The sequence below is a fragment of the Thalassophryne amazonica genome, chromosome 20 (assembly GCF_902500255.1).
Source record: "Thalassophryne amazonica chromosome 20, fThaAma1.1, whole genome shotgun sequence".
NCBI classification, from domain to species: domain Eukaryota; kingdom Metazoa; phylum Chordata; class Actinopteri; order Batrachoidiformes; family Batrachoididae; genus Thalassophryne; species Thalassophryne amazonica.
The window spans coordinates 56,268,996-56,290,564 of NC_047122.1; the positions used below are offsets into that span (position 1 = coordinate 56,268,996).

Consider the following 21,569-nt stretch of genomic DNA (forward strand, 5'->3'; position numbering starts at 1 on the left):
TCCTCTCCTCTGAGACCTTTCTCACATTCTCTACTTCTCACTTTAGGATATTTCATTTCCCCCTTTCCTCTTCTCTTTGCTTCGGTGGCGTGCCCAAACTGTCTAAAACCTGTAGTTTATTATCCAAACAAAGGCTTTTGTAAGCAAATCCCGCCGAGGACAGGCGGAGACTCTGTCGTGAAAGGGTTGGGGAGGACTACACCTGCATATCAATCAGGCTTACTTTCACGAAAGTTTTGGGAACTCGTGCAGCGGCCATCCTGTAGACTCAAATCGGAAACACTTTTCCATTCAAGCAAAAGCCCTCTGGGATTGTTATTTATTTATTTACCCCTAGGAGTAATACCACCCTGTGTTCCGAAAGAATGAATTCCGAATCAAAGCACAAAGCACAAAAAAAAAAAATTCCCCAGAATGCTCAGTTTCCACAAATTCAACACTTTGGCTGTTGTGAATGAATTGCATTATATTGTGTTTTTTCTTTATGCTTTCTGTTTTTCTTTTTGTTTCCGAGGCCAGAAGATTGCAAAGTTTTGCTCCAAGTGGCACAGCAGATAATAGTTTTGCTGCTGTGTAAATTTTTGTCTGTTCCCTTTGAAATGACAGCGAGATGACTGATGAGGCGTTCAGGAGCTGTGCCACATTGTTGTCTCCCTTCAAAAGACTGCATTTGGATGTTCTGCGGTGTGCATGTTGAGACATCTTAATGCTAATTTTTTTTTTCCCTACGATTTCTTCGGCTTCCACGGCCGCAGAAGAGCTGCTCTTGAAAAACATTTTCTGGTTTGACTTTATGAACCGATGCAACCCAGTTCTGGGCAGGCAAATCAAAGTGGAGCTTACTGAAGCCAACCGCTCAGAACAAAATGATACAACGCACTTGTGCCTTATCCGTGTAAGGTATTACCATATCAACGCAGTGCTAAAACACAGTACACATGTCACATGTGTGCACACTGCAGAGGACATGCAGGAGATCTGCACTGTGCACAGGTTTTCCCATCCAAGAATGATGCAGGTCTCCATCGTGAGAGAGAAATAACAATAACTAGGACTGCAAGCAGTCATATACGGGCCCTCGTTCCGCGCAACCGCCTACCCAGGCCAGTGGGTGCCCTTGTGACCACATGTGGGCATGTGCATGGAGGGGCAACCACTCATCACACAGTTAAAATTTTAAACAAATCACACAATGCATCAAGGAGTTATGACATGTTGATTGTTGATCCACTAGGGGGCGCTCAGTGTACAAACAGAGGAGCTGGGTGTGTTCAGGGGCCAACAGTCATCATACATGTGAAGTTTCAAGTCAATCAGGCAAAGCATGAAGGAGTTATCATGACTTGATGTTCCATGGCAAAGGGTCAAAATGGCGGCACCATAGCGGCCACAACATAGAGAAAAGCTTTTGATAGCTTTTGGTCAGTATCATCTTTGGATGCTGTCAAAGAAATTTGAAGTGCATTGGACAAAATCCCTAGGAGGAGTTCGTTCAAATACAACATGTGGAAATCACGCCAAAATGAGAAGAAAATTCAAAATGGCCAACTTCCTGTTTGGAGTAGACCCATGGTGCAAGAGACTTTTTGTATGTCTATGCAAGTCACACATGTGTACCAATTTTCATCTCCCTACTCCAAAAAAACCCCTATGGGGAGGGGTTTTTGAAAGTTTCAAGGGGGCGCTATTGAGGCATTTTGCCCCGCCCATGGGCGACACCCCTATGTAACAGGTTGTCATGCTCGCCCTGTGTATCAATTTTCATGATGATGTGACAAAATTAAAGCCGTCAAAAGGAAGAACGTAATTTCATGGCGAATGGGCAATATTTGTCACGCCGCCACACGGACGCCGTTACTCGTAACTTCATGGCTTTCATCGCCTACATTCACCAATTTGTTCTACATGTTTTAGAAGTGGAATGAAGTTGATTGGGTTAAGCATGTGACATCAGGACCTCTTAAAGTAAAAATAGGACATTTCCCGCCACCACTGGGGGGCACTATGGCGCAGGTGGGAACTTAAGATATGTAGACGTTCAGGGCGGAGCCCTCATCATGTTTAGCAAGTTTGAAGGATCTCCGATGAAGTATGTGGGCGTGACAGCCGTTCGAAGTGAAATGGCGTGCTCCGAAAAGCTCACCAAAGTTTGACGACCCCTAGCAGCCACGCCTTTTGACTTAATTAGAATCTTTTGATAAGTTTTGATCACCATTGTGTTGTGATGATTTTGACCAAATTTGAAGACAATTGGATGAAATCCCTAGGATGAGTTCGTTCAAATGTAAGCAGTGGAAATGGCCAAAAATGGCAAAAATTTGCTCAAAATCGAAACTTAAAATCAAAATGGCCAACTTCCTGTCGATATTTCACCATGACAGTAAGAGACTTTTTCGTGCGTCCTGGCATGGCAAATATGCGTACCGAATTTCGTGAGGCTACGATGAAAAAAGCCCAATGAGGAGGTGTTTTGAAAATTTCTAGGGGGCGCTATTTGCGATTTTTGTGCGACCATATGCGCCGCCAACCAAAATATCGAATTTCGATCCGGCCGGACGACTTTGGAAAGTTTGGTGAGTTTTTGAGCATGGGAAGAGGCCGAAATTTCGATTTCAAAAGTGAGAATAATAATAATAAGAATAATAATAAGAATAATAAGAATAATAAGAATAAACAGCACTATTACAATAGGGTCCTCGTAGGACGTTGCCTACTTGGGCCCTAATAATAATAATAATAATAATAATAATAATATACATATATTAGCATCCATGCTGTTCCAAGTTACCAAGCGTGCACAAAGACATCAAATACAAAACAACACCCTGCGTAAGAGGTAATATTGAGTATTTGTGTGGATAATAACAAACACATTTGCTGAGCAACGACTATATTCAGGCATGCACATAACTGGTGCTCACGGTGCTCGTGCATGCTAAAATTGAATGATGTGCAGTAGAAAACATGGAGGGAAGTGCTTTTCCTACAATCTGTCATCATCACTTGCCTCCTGAGAAGTGCTTCTGTCTGTTTTCTACTGTGCATCATTGATTTTTTAGTGTGCATGAGCACCAGTTATGTGCACACCTGACTATATTATTTATTATACTTATACTATTTATTTCACAGAGAAAGACTGATAAAATCTTTATGGTCCTGGTGCATCCTATCTTACCGTATGGTTGTGACACTTGCATGCTAACCAGTGAGAGCACTTAGGTACCATGTGAACGACTGTCACGCAAGCACTTACTTACATACCATCACATCTGTTGTGAAGGAACTTCAGCTTTGGCATTTTGGCCATATGGCACACATGCATGATCTAACACAAGTGTCTCAGTGGTTGGAGAAGGCCAAGAGGGAATGCATCTGGCTGCAGGAGATAGATGGTTTCTTTGGGGAAAGGGCTCCGGATGGGTTGTCTGCCTGAGTGGTTGCCATTCATGACTTGGGGTACTTCCGTAGTGCGTTGCATGTAGCTATCTGTAGCACTAGCAGTTACACCTAGGCTTTATTTAAGGGAGAAAGGTACACACAAGGCACCTCCTAGACTTTTATTTGGATTTCAGCAACAGAAACATGCATCTCCACATCACAATGTGTTTATGGGAGGCCTGTGACCATATGTGGGAGCATCATTACAAGATTATGCACATGAATGTGTCTCTCTGCTTCTATAGAATTTGAATTAACACTACGCAATGTCCTATAACATAATACTGAAATTTATACCATCACTCAAGTTTTCAAAATGCTCAATGATATGTTAAGGTCTCATCTCACCACCATGCACGTTCATAATGCAGGTCTTTCACAACCCTTGCAGTGGGCCTTGCATATCTCAACAATTATGCCAAAGTGTGCATTCATATCACATCACTGTTTAGTCAGTAGCCACCTTAATACTCTGAGGGACACTTTCACCTACACTCACTCTTTTTCTCCCTTCCAATCCTCTGCCTTTCTATCTCTCCCAGACTGATTTCGAGAAGGATGTGGACTTGGCATGCCAAACAGGTGAGCCCACCCTTCCATCTGATTTTTCTCTCCCTTTGTCTATATTTTTCCCCACATCTTGCTTTGTTCAGCACAGCATTAGCATTGCAGAAAAGCAGCAGCAGGCTGTAACACTGTAATTTGACAGGAGATGTGCAGGCAAATTATTCCGCCTTATCAATCACACTGATTTCTGCCCAGTAAGTGTTCAGAATGCATGTTGGGAATGAGGATGTGTTTAATTGTGCGGAACATTTCTCACTGTGTTGAGATGCATTTCACATAGAATGGGCTTTGATGCCACTGTGTGCATATTTTTTTTGTGTGTCTGTGATTCATAATATTAACGCATACACTCCCCCCACCCCCTTCCCCCTTTGCAGAAAGAGGACATCCATGTAAGTTTCACCATTATCTAATCCACTTAACAGTGCTTGGTTCAAACTGAGACTTATTAAAGACGTCCCATAGGTCAGTCTCCAGGTCCACACTGCTTGAAGCAGATATGAAGAGATGTGATTGGTCAGATGGTCAGTTTCTCCTCGCCTGTCTAGTCCATTCACATCACTTTGTCCCGATAGAGCAGCAAAATGTTGTTTGTGCAGCCAGAGTCCTCAGTCTTGCATTTTTGATCTGTGATGAAGCGTGACCATTTGTCACATCAGTGCAAATCACAGAAAAATAATCTGTGAAAGATTTCTGGATATTTCCAAACTTCAGGGTTTGCGTCAAAACACTTTTTTATGCCATAGCTGCTCTTTGACATGAGTTATGTAACTAATGATCAAACATGAACATAACCATGTACTGTGCATCATAAATATAGTCAGCTATATGGTAGAGGTGGGCGATACCAGGAATTTTGGTATTGATCCGATACCAAGTAAATACAGGCCCATTATCGCCGATATCGATACGGATACTTTTTCATATTTAAGCTTCATAGATCCAAAGGATCCAAAAGACCTAGGATAGGATTTCGCCAAACATTGTACGTGACAACAAAATACTTTATTATCACAATCAACATTTTGTTTAAAAAATATCACTCAACACAACTTAAAACAAAATCTCCTGAGGTAGAGGGCTGACAAACCACAATAAAAGGGTGCGCTGCTCTGTGTTGTGTGACACAGCGCAGCGCTGCTCTTACAGACAGAGAGTAGACTTTGATGAATCTGCATGTGCAGCAGTCAGTGCATGCGGGAGAGAAAAAAGCTTGAGTATCGATCTTTTTACACGAGGTTCATTCAATATCAATAAAAGCACTGGTATCGATATTATCGATATTAGGATCGATCCGCCCACCTCTACTATATGGCACCACACCAACCACAGTTAGCAAATGGGGTTTGGGGTGGTCCACTATTAAAGATATCCTTGCACAATCCCCATGGGTAAATTCAGTGTAATCTAGCCAAAATTTTATATTATATTAATATGCACACTATATATTATATATATATATATATATATATATAGATATATATATATATATATATATATATATATATACAAGGTCTATTAGAAAAGTATCCAACCTTATTATTTTTTTCAAAAACTATATGGATTTCAATCACGTGTGATTACATCAGACATGCTTGAACCCTCGTGGGCATGCAAGAGTTTTTTCATGCCTGTCGGTTACATCATTCGCCTGTGGGCAGTCTTTGAGTGAGGAGTGGCCCACCCTCTCGTCGATTTTTTCATTGTTTAGGAATGGCTCAGAGACTGCTGCTTTGTTGATCAAAATTTTTTCAAAACTGTAAGGCAACAACTGAGTGGACACCATTCGATAAATTCAGCTGGTTTTCGGTAAAAATTTTAACGGCTGATGAGAGATTTTGGTCTGGTAGTGTCGCCGTAAGGACGGCCCATGGCGCCTGCTGGCGATCTGCGCTTCGAGGCGGCAGCGTCTCGCCGTTTTCAAGTTGAAAACTTCCACATTTCAGGCTCTGTGACCCAGTAAGTCGTCAGAGAACAGAGAACTTTCAGAAGAAGTCGGAATGAGGAGTTTATTCGGACATTCCATTGTTAACGGACATTTTGTAATGAAAGAACGTGCAGGCAGAGTCGCATGTCGGGCCGGACCCAACCGCGGGGGGTCGCGACAGGAAAAAACCTCCGTTGGAAACCTTAACGGCAAGTTGGAACATGCCCAAGCTGTTAAACAATTTCTCAGTTACTCACTTGTTGAAAGCCATCAAAAGCCGCCTGAATTTTACAAATGGTTTTCAACACGGAGGTGTTTTTCCTGTCGCGCACGTCTTTCATTAAAAAATGTCCTTAAACAGTGGAATGTCCGCATAAAGTCCTCATGCCGGCCTCTTCTGAATCTACTCTGTTCTCTCACGACGTCCTGGGTGAATTAAGCCTTAAATTAGGATGTTTTCAGGTCGAAACAGGCCGACGACGGTGCCTGGAAGCGCTGCAAGACGTCCCGCTCCGTGGGAAGTCCTTACAGTGACAGAAACACCCCATAATCTCTCATCAGCCGTTAAACTTTTCACCGAAAACCAGCTTAATTTCTTGAATAGTGTCCACTCGGATATTCCTCACAGGTCCAAAAACAAATTTTGATAAAGCAACGCATGCCGTCTCGAGCAACGTGTGAAACAAAGGAATTCAGCCGAGAGGGCGGGACCACATCTCACTCAAGGCCTGCCCACAGGGAAATTACGTCACCGACACGCATGAAAAAACTCACGCATGCACACGAGGGTTCAAGTCATTCAAATCCATATAGTTAAAAAAAAAATAAAAGGGTCGGTTTATTATCTAATAGACCTCGTGTATATATATATATATATATATATATATATATATATATATATATATATATATATATATATATATATACACTCAACAAAAATATAAACGCAACACTTTTGGTTTTGCTCCCATTTTGTATGAGATGAACTCAAAGATCTAAAACTTTTTCCACATACACATATCACCATTTCCCTCAAATTTGTTCACAAACCAGTCTAAATCTGTGATAGTGAGCACTTCTCCTTTGCTGAGATAATCCATCCCACCTCACAGGTGTGCCATACCAAGATGCTGATTAGACACCATGATTAGTGCACGGTGTGCCTTAGACTGCCCACAATAAAAGGCCACTCTGAAAGGTGCAGTTTTGTTTTATTGGGGGGGATACCAGTCAGTATCTGGTGTGACCACCATTTGCCTCATGCAGTGCAACACATCTCCTTCGCATAGAGTTGATCAGGTTGTCAATTGTGGCCTGTGGAATGTTGGTCCACTCCTCTTCAATGGCTGTGCAAAGTTGCTGGATATTGGCAGGAACTGGTACACGCTGTCGTATACGCCGGTCCAGAGGATCCCAAACATGCTCAATGGGGTGACATGTCTGGTGAGTATGCCGCCATGCAAGAACTGGGACATTTTCAGCTTCCAAGTATTGTGTACAGATCCTTGCAACATGGGCTGTGCATTGTCCTGCTGCAACATGAGGTGATGTTCTTGGATGTTGGCACAACAGTGGGCCTCAGGATCTCGTCACGGTATCTCTGTGCATTCAAAATGCCATCAATAAAATACACCCGTGTTCTTCGTCCATACAGACCGCCTGCCCATACCATAACCCCACCGCCACATGGGCCACTCGATCCACAACACTGACATCATAAAACCGCTAACCACCACGACACCACACACGCTGTCTGCCATCTGCCCGAACAGTGTGAACCGGGATTCATACCGTGACGATGAACAACCTCTCCAACGTGCCAAACGTGTGTGAAAGTGTAGTGACACGGACCCACAACAGGGGGCGCAAATGAACGGTCAATAGATGAGCCAAAAAAGTAACAATTTAATGTTTGGAAGGTGCACAACGAATACACAGACAATCTCAGAATCTGATAACAGTCAATCCACAATGGTGACGTGTGGGCAGGCTCGAGGTATAAGACGTCTGTCCTGAGAAGAGCCGGAACCACACGATTTCTGCCGCCGGCCGAACCTGGTGAATACTGGTAGCCGCAAGGTCCCGAATTTCCAGGTGATCACCGTCCCCGACTGTCTGATCTGGTACTGCTGGCGAAGAGCAAAGACAGTCAAGTGTGGGTGTGGTGTACACCCCGTAACAACAACGGTGTTGTTGCGAATGCCACCTCCACCTCATAACACACACTCGTGCAGCATCTGTTTAACCACTTATCTGACGGGACGCAGGACGAAACAATCGCGACCCACGTCAGTCCTCTGTTGACAGCTGCAACACAATAGCTCTTAGAATCAATTAATACAGGCAGAGAAGTTACCTCCATAGAAGTACGATATCTCGGCGATGAGGTGGAGATGACGTCTGGGTTTTATGGAGTGAGATGATGAAGAATGAGTGACAGCTGTCAGGAAATAATGAGAGACAGCCGTCACTCCCGGCTGTTCCGTGGCGGCAGCGCCCTCTCGTGCCTGGAGCCCGCACTTCAGGCAGGGCCCCCCTCTGGTGGTGGTGGGCCAGCAGTACCTCCTCTTCAGCGGCCCACACAACAAAACGCCAGCGAATGTGAGCATTTGCCCACTCAAGTCGGTTACGACGACGAACTGGAGTCAGGTCGAGACCCCGATGAGGACGACGAGCATGAAGATGAGCTTCCCTGAGATAGTTCTGACAGTTTGTGCAGAAATTCTTTGGTTATGCAAACCGATTGTTTCAGCAGCTGTCCGAATGGCTGGTCTCAGGCGATCTTTGAGGTGAACATGCTGGAATGTGGAGGTCCTGGTCTGGTGTGGTTACACGTGGTCTGCGGTTTGTGAGGCTGGTTGGATGTATTGCCAAATTCTCTGAAACGCCTTTGGAGACGGCTTATGGTAGAGAAATGAACATTCAATACATGAGCAACAGCTCTGGTTGACATTCCTGCTGTCAGCATGCCCAATTGCACGCTCCCTCAAATCTTGCAACATCGGTGGCAATTGTGCTGTTGATAAAACTGCACCTTTCAGAGTGGCCTTTTATTGTGGGCAGTCTAAGGCACACCTGTGCACTAATCATGGTGTCTATCAGCATTTGATATGGCACACCTGTGAGGTGGGATGATTATCTCAGCAAAGGAGAAGTGCTCACTATCACAGATTTATACTGGTTTGTGAACAATATTTGAGGGAAATGGTGATATTGTGTATGTGGGAAAAAGTTGTAGATCTTTGAGTTCATCTTATACAAAATGGGAGCAAAACCAAAAGTGCTGCATTTCTATTTTTGTTGAGTATATATATATATATATATATATAATATATATATATATATATATATATATACATACATGTAGACACACACAAACACAGTACTGTGCAATTTTTAGCCACATTTAACTAAATCATGCAAGTTGCACCAGAATATGAGTCACAGGACCTCAAAAACTTTAAGAAAACTTAAGGTGTGAGTAATTGTGTTGTATAGTCATTTAATATTGGCATGACCATTTGCAACTGTCTTTGGTATTCTATGGGCCAGTAAATTATTTTGTGTTGACAAGCCAATTAAAAAGTTATGGGGAATCAAGCATTGCTTTTATTATAACTCTGGGATGCCTAAAACGTCTGCACAGTACAATTTTTTATATGTAAATAATAACTGCAAAGTCACAGTTTGTCCTGTCATCATGAGGCATGCCACCGGGGTTTGCACTCTCATGATCACCTTTGTCTCTTTGGATCAAACCTGGCAGGGAAATTAGGCCTATGGATGAGAAAAAGAGCAGGCACTCCACTTTTTTTTTTTTTTAGCTCAATTGGCTCCCAGCCACCACGGCCCCACCAGTGGTAATCCTAGGAGTGAACTTAATAAGCAAGGCCTCCTCAACTCTTGATGTATCAGGGTAATTTCTTGCCATGCTTGGAATGAAAATGGGATGCTGAGGTGTGCCGAGTCTCTGCCAAACCAGGCACGAAGCAGCCCAGGATTCCAGCTGAGCTCCTGAAATTTTGAACTTGTCAAAACTAGCATGAATTTAACTGGCTTTTCCCAGGTTGTGCTGATCAGTGTCGAGTATCATGTCGATATAGCCGGTATAGTTGCCAATATCTACATATCACAAAGCCACAGAGTGTAACAATGTGTGGCATATGTAGTGTTTTCAAAAGCAATAATGTCCAGAAAGATTTAATCACTGGCAGATCAAACATTATATATTATTAGTGGAGCCTGAGTGATATGGATTTTTTTTTTTTTTTGCCGCTGATACGATTCTAGAAAAATACATAAATAAATAATATCTGATACCAGTGTAGCTGCCAGTATATACAAATGGTAATGGTTCCTAACATTTCATTATGAAAACCTTTTGACAAAGAAATATAGTTAAGATTTGATGTTTATATTTTAAGCATGGATTTTATTCTAAATAATGATAAATTTAATGAAAGTGGTCATCACACTGCTTTCACTCAGATGGACAGTCTCCGTGTTGTATTCCTCACACAACAATCGCATAAAACAGACTTGTTGTCTACCGCTCCCCACCCACACACAAGCCAGCCGCACAACACCATTTCTTTCTTATCACTGCAAAATACCCATTTTGACTGAAATCTATAGCAGCTGGTCGCTTTGCCTCTGTCTCTGTACAAGAGCTATGTAACCATAATAGTGATGGCATTCTCACAGATGCTTGATAGCATTATAAATAATATCACTGGATAAATTATGTAATGACACCATTTCCAACAGCCAAAGTGTATGTCTGGAGTTTATTCAGCAAAATAAAAGTTTTCTTACAGCCAAAATAATGCAGATACTGATGTGTTTGTGAAAAGCTCATATCAGCGATACATATTGTCAGCCAACTGATATATCTGCCTAACTTTAGTTTTGTCAATATTGCCATTTGTATTTTAGTTCAGTATTTCCCGAGCAACATGCATTAATGTGATCCTGCCCACATTCGTGTACATACTGAAGTAACTGATTGTGATATGGACAGGATTGACTCTTAGGGGGATTTGGCTCCATTTATGAAACTATATTTTGCGGCAACAGCTTTCATTTTACTCCGAGGAATACAATCCTGGCTCGCAAACAATCTATGCAGCAAGACTTAGGTGTCAAAAACAAAAACTCATATTGGATATGGACACTCAAGTAAACCCAAATTGAAGTTTTTTTGTTTTTTTTTTTTTGGAGATGGATCTTTTTGTGGGACAGCTCACACAGCTACCATCTGACTTACCACTGCAGTCCTGATTATCTTCTCAGTTAATTCGATAATACATTTCTTCATGAACACGGCAATAATGCTGTACATGCATCGAGTATCAAAACTTTAATTTCTTTCTCTTTATGCTGCATCAATGATACATATTTTCTCTCCTGACTTTTATTTTTATTTTTTTGCTGCGTTATTTACATTTCCTTTCTGCCTCCCATCTATCTGAAACCTCATTTCTCCTTCCTCTTCCCTGCTTCTAGCAACCCCTGGCAAAAATTATGGAATCACCCGGCCTCGGAGGATGTTCATTCAGTTGTTTAATTTTGTAGAAAAAAAGCAGATCACAGAAATGACACAAAACTAAAGTCATTTCAAATGGCAACTTTCTGGCTTAAGAAACACTATAAGAATCAAGAAAAAAAAGATTGTGGCAGTCAGTAACGGTTACTTTTTTAGACCAGCAGAGGAAAAAAATTATGGATCACTCAATTCTGAGGAAAAAATTATGGAATCACCCTGTAATTTTCATCCCCAAAACTAACACCTGCATCATATCAGATCTGCTCTAAAAGGAGTGGAACACACCTTGGGAGAGCTGTTGCAACCAAGTGGACTGACTGAATCATGGCTCCAACACGAGAGATGTCAATTGAAACAAAGGAGAGGATTATCAAACTCTTAAAAGAGAGTAAATCATCACGCAATGTTGCAAAAGATGTTGGTTGTTCACAGTCAGCTGTGTCTAAACTCTGGACCAATACAAACCACATGGGAAGGTTGTTAAAGGCAAACATACTGGTAGACACAGAAGACAAAGCGTCAGACAGAAAACTTAAAGCAATATGTCTCAAAAATTGAAAAATGTACAACAAAACAAATGAGGAACGAATGGAGGAAACTGGAGTCAATGTCTGTGACCGAACTGTAAGAAACCGCCTAAAGGAAATGGGATTTACATACAGAAAAGCTAAACGAAAGCCATCATTAACACCTAAACAGAAAAAAACAAGGTTACAATGTGCTAAGGAAAAGCAATTGTGGACTGTGGATGACTGGATGAAAGTCATATTCATGATTAATCTCGACTCTGCATTGGCACGGTGATGATGCTGGAACTTTTGTTTGGTGCCTTTCCAATGAGATTTATAAAGATGACTGCCTGAAGAGAACATGTAAATTCCACAGTCATTGATGATATGGGCTGCATGTCAGGTAAAGGCACTGGGGAGATGGCTGTCATTACATCATCAATAAATGCACAAGTTTACGTTGATATTTTGGACAATTGAAAAGGATGTTTGGGGATGATGAAATCATTTTTCAAGATGATAATGCATCTTGCCATAGAGCAAAAACTGCAAAAAACATTCCTTGGAAAAAAGACACATAGGGTCAATGTCATGGCATAGGGTCAATGTCAATGAGCAGATCTGATTTGATGCAGGTGTTAATTTTGGGGATGAAAATTTACAGGGTGATTCCATAATTTTTTCCTCAGAATTGAGTGATTCCATATTTTTTTCCTCTGCTTGGTCTAAAAAAGTAACCGTTACTGACTGCCACAATCTTTTTTTCTTGATTTCTTCTAGTTTTTCTTAAAGCCAGAAAGTTGCCCTTTGAATGACTTTAATTTTGTGTCATGTCTGTGATCTGCTTTTTTCTACAAAATTAAACAACTGAATGAACATCCTCTGAGGCCGGTGATTCCATAATTTTTGCCAGGGGTTGTATCACCCAACTCTTCTATAATCTCTTTTTCTTGCATGAATTATCCTATTCTTTCTTTCTTTACAATGCCCTTCAATAATTTCCTTCTTACCTTGGTTTTTGGCATATCCATCTCCCTCCAGTCATTTTCAAGGAGGTAAACACCTGTAATCCAGCTACCATCACGGGAACCCTTTCGCGCATCTCCCTGGATGATGAGGATGATCCAAAGCTAGCAGCCCATCAGGAAGCAGGAGTTGGGGTCAATTTCAGCTCCCTTCCTGGGAACATCCCTCCACCAAATCTCATTGTGCAGGTATGTGAATTTGCATTGAGAAAGTGAATGTATAGGAGAAAGATGGACCATTTACAGCAACTACAAGATATGTTACATTGTATTTTAATGCATGTTTTCCACAAGGTTCCACCCCTTGGAGGTCTTAATGAGATGAGCGAGACACCCCTGAAGAAGGAGGTGAACATGGACCAGCAGAGACAGCAGGGGCAGCAGCGCAGTGGTGCTCCCATCTACCTGTGCACTGAGAGTGGCCTGGGTTGGGCACGGCCGCCTGCTTCCTCCAACACTTCCCCAGATGGAAGTGCTGGAAATGGAGGGGGAGGAGGTGGAGGGAGTGGAAGTGAAGGAGACTATATGGTTTTACCTTGTAGGACGGTCAGTCTCAAACCTCCAGCTCCTTCCTCGCAAGGAGGAGACCTGGGATATGGGGGTGAGGACAAGCCTCTCAACATCACAGTGGAGAACCCCCCTTTCCCACCGCCTCCTTCTCCCTTGACCCTCCACCCGGCTGAGAGCGAGGCCTACCCAGCTGATTTTGTGCCGTCCAACATGGGCGACATGAACATCACTATGAACCTCAACCGCTCTTATGGGACAATCAAAAGCATGCCCCATGGGCACAGCCACATGCTGCCTCAGGGTGCTCTTGTACAATCTCACGGAGGACACATTCACTCCCACGGGCACTCACTTCAGCTGAAGGCGGGTCAGAGGTCATCAGTCAGACAGATTTTGACAGGGGGAAGTGCAGTGGACAGGAACAGGACCTTGCCACGCAACCTGGGGAGCACCAATGCCAATACCAGCCTGTCAGCAGGATCCCTGGAGGTGGGTAAGAGCGTTAGGGATACAGGTCGTGGTGCATCATCATCACTTTGATCATCTTCTACCTTACCTCATGGTTTAAAGCAATGGCATTTAGTGATGGCATCCCAAAAAGTAAATTAATCTATGTTTTGTGATACTGTCACAATAGAGCTTCACATTTTCATGACAGGAACATAAATTCATTTTGTAATGGTATCATGAAATATGGGAAGGGAGAAGTTAGGTTATGGTTAGGGTTAAAAAAAAGTGAAATTTCAAAATCTGTGTCAAGAAAATGTGACTCATTTCATGATGGAAGTAAAAAGGCATGGTAGAGTCTGTGCCTTGTTTAAGAGAGGCACTGCCTGCCGATGGTGGGTTTGGAAGACTGCAAACAGCGAGCTTTAAGTTACAGTTTACATTTTTAAATAACTTGCATGTTTCCTCTTGGCCATGAGTTGATGACTGAAAGGGGGACCAGTTGTTTCCTATTCGATATTACAGCTGTTAGTGATTAGGTGAAATCTAAATGAAAACTTTGAAATGATTGGCAGAACTTATACAACTGTACATTTACTGCAGTCCACAGCACAACTGTAGTCACTGTCTTCAGAAGATTCCCATTGTTTAAAATAAATACAGTTCATTGAAAACAATGATGAGACAGTCAACGTTTAGCTTCCCAGAATGCCTTTGAATTGACGAAAAGTACTATAGATTTTTTAAATTTTCTATTATGGATGTGGCACACCAAAACAAGTCATAACCACCCCCCACCTCCCCGCTTCAACACACACACACACACACACACACACACACACACACACACACACACACACACACACACACACACACACACACACACACACACACACACACACACACACACACACACACACACACACACCTTAATCTAGATTTGCTGCTGTCTCAAATTGCTTGAGTTCAGCTGTTTGATGATGTTTGATTTGGCTAATTTATTGAAGTTCACTTGATTTCTACACATTTAACGATGTGCATCTAATTTACAGTCATCTGTGTATGTGAAGGCACATCAAAAATTATTCAAAATTTAATGATATAGCATGAAAATAAATAATTCATAACAATGACAAGTTCTTTCAAGCAGGTGTACTTTTGGCTTTTAGCATAATCACAAATATGCAAATATTCTCCAATTAAATTTAATGATCTCTGAGAGCAAGTATCTCTGTATTGTAGAGTTTGATCTGTGTTGCTTTATAATATTAGATACTTGGCACATTCACCAGCACCAAGATCAGTGGATTTCTGCATCTACATGAGTATCATGCAGAACAAAGAATGCCATAAGAGAATCATTAGATGGCAAGTACACATTGGTATTTAATAACTCATCCAGTTGTAGAATGCTTTCTCAGAGATGTCTCCAATAGTCCTGTCCAGTAGTCCACGCGATCAAAGAGGTCCTGGCTGCCACTGTTACACACACGCACGCCCACATGATGAAATGTATAATCTATTGCTTTCCTGATTTTGACAAAAAGACGAGAAAAAACAGAATCACAGTTTCCATGGACAGGCGTGTCCAGGTTGCTGACTACACTTACACACAAGTCAGCAGCAGCTGTTGGACTTCTTTCGCTGTTTCCAGAAGCAGCGTCTCTCTCCGATTATCTCTGCCATTTTGGCGTGCTCCCAGGGCAGCTCATGCTCGCCTCCCATGAGCAATATCAAATCCTCATTTTGTCTCCAATCACTCAAAATGTAGTTTCATCCATCGGCAACCCCTCAAAAAAGTTTCCTCATGATTCTTGCATGACATGAGTCATGTGACTACAATCAGGGGACTTCACGGCACCCGCGACAGCTTTCTGAGTACTTTGCGATGGGCTTTGTCGCCTCACCAACGTTGAACTGTTCAAAATTCAAGTGACACCTACCAACTCTTGAGGGGTTGGCACCACTCCACGGCAGTCCTGCAAAATCTTGCGATTCCCCATGTAAATGTCGGTCACGAGAAATCGCAGCCCTCTGTGATAGGACCCTAATGGGAGACCACCCTAGCACAGATAACAGCAAATACAATTTAATTAAATTTAACCAGGTTAGTCCCATTGTGATGGAGATCTCTTTTGCAAGGCAGACCTGGACAATTATAAATTTCCCATTCACCCAACCTGCATGTCTTTAAATGTGGGAGAAAACATGCAAACTCCACAGGTGGGAATCGAACCCATGACCTTCTTGCTGTGATGCAACAGTGCTAACCACTAATCCACTATGCTGCCAATCCAATCTAACCCACCATTTAAACACACCATGACTTACATGCTCACCAACAAAAGCCAGACTTTCTTCCCAATGGTGTCTTGCTTTCTCACAAGGTTGATTAAAGAAAATGGGAAAGATGCACAATTCATTTAAGATTGAGGGCGTTAAGAACGAGTCATTAAATGATATCACTGTCATAAGAGCTGTGAAAGCACTCATGAATACCCCAAAATCTGCCAAAAAAAATACCTGTGGAATGTCTTTTCAGCCTGTTTGATATGCTCGATTTGGAGATGGATGTCAAAGATTGGCTGTCAGGATTTCGCAGCAATATTTTTCTCACAGTTTCAAGTTGGTGATGCATTACATAGGTATAATGTACGCTTATTTTGCACACTTCACTGTAGATCATGAGGCAAAAAGGCCTTTAAATGTAAATTTATCTCATGAAACCATCAAGGGCATTCAATTTTGTCATTCTCCAGAAACCAGAGAAATACATTTAAGGTCGCATGGAAACGGATATGAATACGTCCTGTCTGCATTCCAGACCAGATTATCACACCATTTCCTCCACCAGAAATATGCCTTCAAATGAACTAAAAAATGAGCACAAACCTTTTCTAATAATTTGCTGGATCCTGGCAAAATCACATCAGTAATGAGCTGCGCTTTGCCCTTATCCGATATATTCCATAATGTTGCACTAGTGATGAGAGCACCCCCACCACCACCACCACTGTCTCTAACAATAGATCCATCTTCATATTTCTGTGAGGTTATCTACACCCATCTTAACCCTAAGGGGGAATGGCCATACTGTTTATCTATTCACCCACAATTCCAGACATCTTGTCAGACACAGGCAATCACATAACCTTCACCCTCCGTTGGATGATGGAACTAGCAGTGTCATGTCGTTGGCATTATGTTGCAGTAGTTGCAAACTATTTATCATAATATTAATGGTGTCAGACAAATGTTGTACCATGATTTGTTCAGGCATAATTCATTGTGACATACATAACATCACCTTAAAGATGTCCTGTAAGCAAACAGTCAACTCTGATGACACAAATTGCACCCCCTGCTGTTTGGAAGTGTAGTACTGTGCAGAGGATTTAGATATCGTAAGTGAAAAAAGTGCAATTTAATTTAAATTTTAAAATACATAGATAATGTTGAATGACTTCATCATTTACTTTGTAATGATAAAACTAAACTCTTTATTTTTTGATGTACTGCAATTATTTATATATTTTTATACTTATGCCGTGATACATTACATTTTTACAGCCGGGTTTTAATGAGTGTTAGCTGCAAATGGTTTTTGTGTTGTCAGGCACCAAGCCAGTGTATTCTCATAAAGTGTTTCGTATGATATTTTGTTCTTAATATTAGGGATGACCACTTACACTAAGTGCTTCATATTTAGCGTAAAAAAAATGCTCATTATTGTTAGTATTATAATTAGAAAACATGCGTACCCCACCTTCTTCCCCATCATGTGATCACAGCTGACTGGCTGACAAATATGGGAGATGTGTGTGACTTATTTATATATATATATATATATATATATATATATATATATATATATATATATATATATATATATATATATATATATATATATATATTATTTATTTATTTTTTTCCTCTAAGGATGAACTAACCAGGCAATACATAATTACCAAATTTATTGTATTTAATTTTATAATGAATGATGAAATAGCAATGTTTGGACAATTAAAATTTTTAACATCATTTAGCAAAGCAAATAACATTGCAAAATTGTACACTACAGTGTTACTGTTCTTGTGTTAAGGATATCACGGACACAACATGTCATGTTGAGGGCATTGATTTAATGGAGCCTGATGTCATCAGTTTGATCATGCTGCATTGATGGCAACACATAAAATATACTGTGTAAACATAAAGAAGGGGTGAATGCATAAAGTAATGATTAACTCTGGGATATGCACCCAGTTAAATGGAGTCTTCCTTTTATAGCAATCATCATTTTCACCAAGTTTTTAATACCCAAAGTAATAGCTTCTCATAATCCTGCTAATGGTCAAAAGCAAACGGGATATTCAGGTTACTTTAACATTTGTTAGAGTCCAATCTTGATGGCAGGTGCATGGAGTGTGGTGCAGATATTTTCAGGGTGTGTCAACCGATATCACGCATTTTACGCAATGCTAAATATCAGGAAAAAAAACAAAAAAAAAACAACAGGGACCTATGTGTGGGGCTGGATTATATTTCTTCATTTGTCATTGGTGTGCCAGTCAAAGTAGCACCTGTCATTGTCTTTATTTAAAGCAAGAGTGAACCAAGTGCTGTATTGTTGCTGTTGACATGGTAAATGCAGAAGTGACTGGTTTTCAGGTGAGGGAATGATTTCAAGTGTGCTAACTGTGCACGGACCAGATAAAAGATACTGGAAGTGTCATGGCTGTTAAAAAAGTTGGAATAAGTCTTCATACTTCCACTGATATTTGTAAAGATTGGTCACTGACCATGGAAGTCTTGAGCTGTGGAGTGTATGCATTTTTTATGCTGTGCACAGGTGAAGCAGCAAAGCAGGGTATTGTCATTGGTCCAGCGTGTGGGTGTGTGTCACTGAGCAAGAAAACAAAAAAAAAAGTTGTGTGTGTGGGGGGGGGGGGGGGGGGGGGGGGGGGGGGGGGGTTTGACTGATTTTTAACAAACTTGCTGGGAATATTCCTTGGGCAGATATCTCAAGATAATTAAATTTCGGAGGACTGGACAAATGTCTGCTATATCCGCACAACCAACAGACTTGGAGAGATGATCTTAAGTTTCAACAAAATATTTGAGATTGATAGATATACACTCCACACTCAACAGCCACTTTATTAACTAACCTGAACCCTGTTCAGTTGCTTATTAACACAAATTGCTAATCAGCCAATCACATAACAGTATCTCAATGCATTTAGGTCTTAAGGTGTGGTGAAGAGGACTTGCTGAAGATCATACCGGGCATCAGAATGGGCACAAAACAGGATTTAAGTGATTTTGAACATAGCATCGTTGTTGGTACTACACGGGCTGGTCTGAGTACTGCAGAAACTGCTGATCGACTGGGATCTTCACAAACAATCTCTAGGGTTAACAGAGAATGGGCCAAAACAGAAATGATATCAAGTGAGCGGCAGTTGTGTGGACAAAAATGTCTTGTTGATGTCAGAATGGGCTGAGTGGTTGAATGGGGGACTGCATGAGGCTGTCATTTCAATATGGACCATCATCTCTGAGGAATGTTTCCAACACCTTGTTGAATCTATGCCATGAAGAATTAAGGCAGTCTTGAAGGCAAAAGGGGGTCCAACCCAGTACTAGCAAGGTGTACCAAATAAAGTGGCCCGTGAGCATAGTTGAGGTCAAGATGGAGTCACAAGGAAGCAAAGAAAAAAAAAAAAAATGGAACCATGTTTGATTAAAACAAATGCCTATGCCAATGTGTAGGTTTTGCATCAGCTCTCTGATGCCTTTCATCGTTTCTGCAGCCAAGTCACAAGGTTACAACTTGTACACTGCAAATGTGTGATGCATACTATCTCAGATGAGGCTCAAGTCTTGCAAGAGCTGCAAATCTGTGGAGTTCCACTTGTGAGACAACAGGTTTTCTCAGTATAAATACACAGTTGTCATATTAACAAATACCCACAATATGGATTAAGCACACTACCTTGCACCCCATTCCACATAGTGCATGGACAGTATTGTAGGCAATACACCATCTAGTGCTCAATACATAGAAATTAATTTCTTCAAGGAATCCAAAGCAGCCATAATAGGCTGTTTTTGTCAGTTTTTTATTGTCCGTTTGTGTTGGAATATGTGCACGGAACACTACAGATACAAAAACAAGAGGTTAGAAATTTGTCTCTTACTACAGCAAAAAATAACTAATATTTTCACTGTGTTAAAGTCACCAAACTATTTTCTTTTTACTTCTCAAACTACACTTCGAAACTGAAATGGAGGCGCCAACTTGTTAGCTTTTCAAAGCTTTATCAGCTTTCCAAAACTAGCTTCCTGGCACACGCACCGCATACAAATCACACCAAAATCCATTGCAAAGGTTTTCAACACACTTCAGGTAAATTACGATATGGGCAAAACAAAAATGGAAGGTGAAACTTTGCAGCGTCAGACATGATTGAATGGTCATCACTTCCATGTACACGTATGCTGTTTGGAAGCAAGATGTGAGAATTTTTCTACATCTGTCAAAGTAGGTTTCTTGACTGTTCTATGTGGATCATCATCATCATCCACATAGGCCGTGGACTCAACTTTATCTTAAGTCTGGGTCTTTTAGTGAAGCTTGGGGATAGTGGCTGGCGATCACCTTAGTATTTCTTCTGTTTTTCTTGTTGTTTAATGCTGACAAATTACACTGTATTTATTGTCTTTCCGATACCTGATTCTTTTTTTTTTTTTCTCTCTCTCTGTTTAAGGTGCAATTCCATCCAGAAATGGGTGTGGTGTCTACTTCTGTAACCCTCCTTTCCTGTGCACCAGCAAAATTTCTTGTATTTTCGTTTTGTAAATTATTTTGTCAATTGTGTCACTAGCATGGCCTAAGCAAAGATCACCCCTTTGAGTCTGGTCTGCTTGAGGTTTCTTCCTCAGAGGGAGTTTTTCCTTACCACTGTCGCCTGTGTGCTTGCTCTTGAGGTTGGTAAGGTTGGACCTTACTTGTGTGAAGCACCTTGAGTCAACTTTCTTGTGATTTGGTGCTATAGAAATGAAAATAAATTGAAACTGAAATGAAAACACACAATCTCTCATACATATTTGCAGCCAGCAAACCCAATCACCGAATTTCTGTAGGACAGGCTTTGGGGTTTTTGATTGGTTTGCTTCAGTGTCACAAGCTGAACAGGACGCTTACGAGTAAATCCATTTACTTTTCCATTTGTCTTTCATTACTTTTTTGTGAAAACCTTGGCTGACCTCACGTCGGATCAACAACCCTGCCTCCACATAGACTGAATGCGGCTTTTAACTAACTGCGGAGAGATGCTCTTCTCACTGCCAAATGCAAATCTGGCACACGGAGAGAGCCAGAGAGGAAGTCAGTGATGGAATTTAATGCAGTGCGGTGTTAGGGCCAGATGAGTTGGAAACGTCTGCAGCTGTTAAATTGGCTTCTGGTTAGGCCACCCATTCGAGCAACGGCGGCACTTAAGAAAGAGTGGTGGAGTCCAAACAAGATTAGAGGATGAAAACCATTTGTCACTTTTTTAAAAAAAAATCTGAATATACCCACCAAATTCCACAGC

At 41.3% G+C, this 21,569-nt stretch overlaps 1 protein-coding gene across 1 annotated transcript in view; it reads left to right on the forward strand.

The window, feature by feature from the left end:
- Window positions 1–21,569, forward strand: part of adgrb2 (adhesion G protein-coupled receptor B2) — a 695,462-nt gene that overhangs the window by 597,199 nt on the left and 76,694 nt on the right. The window contains 4 exon segments of the mRNA XM_034161569.1: window positions 3,981–4,020; window positions 4,383–4,397; window positions 13,028–13,200; window positions 13,306–14,010. Coding sequence (XP_034017460.1) covers window positions 3,981–4,020; window positions 4,383–4,397; window positions 13,028–13,200; window positions 13,306–14,010 — 933 coding nt within the window.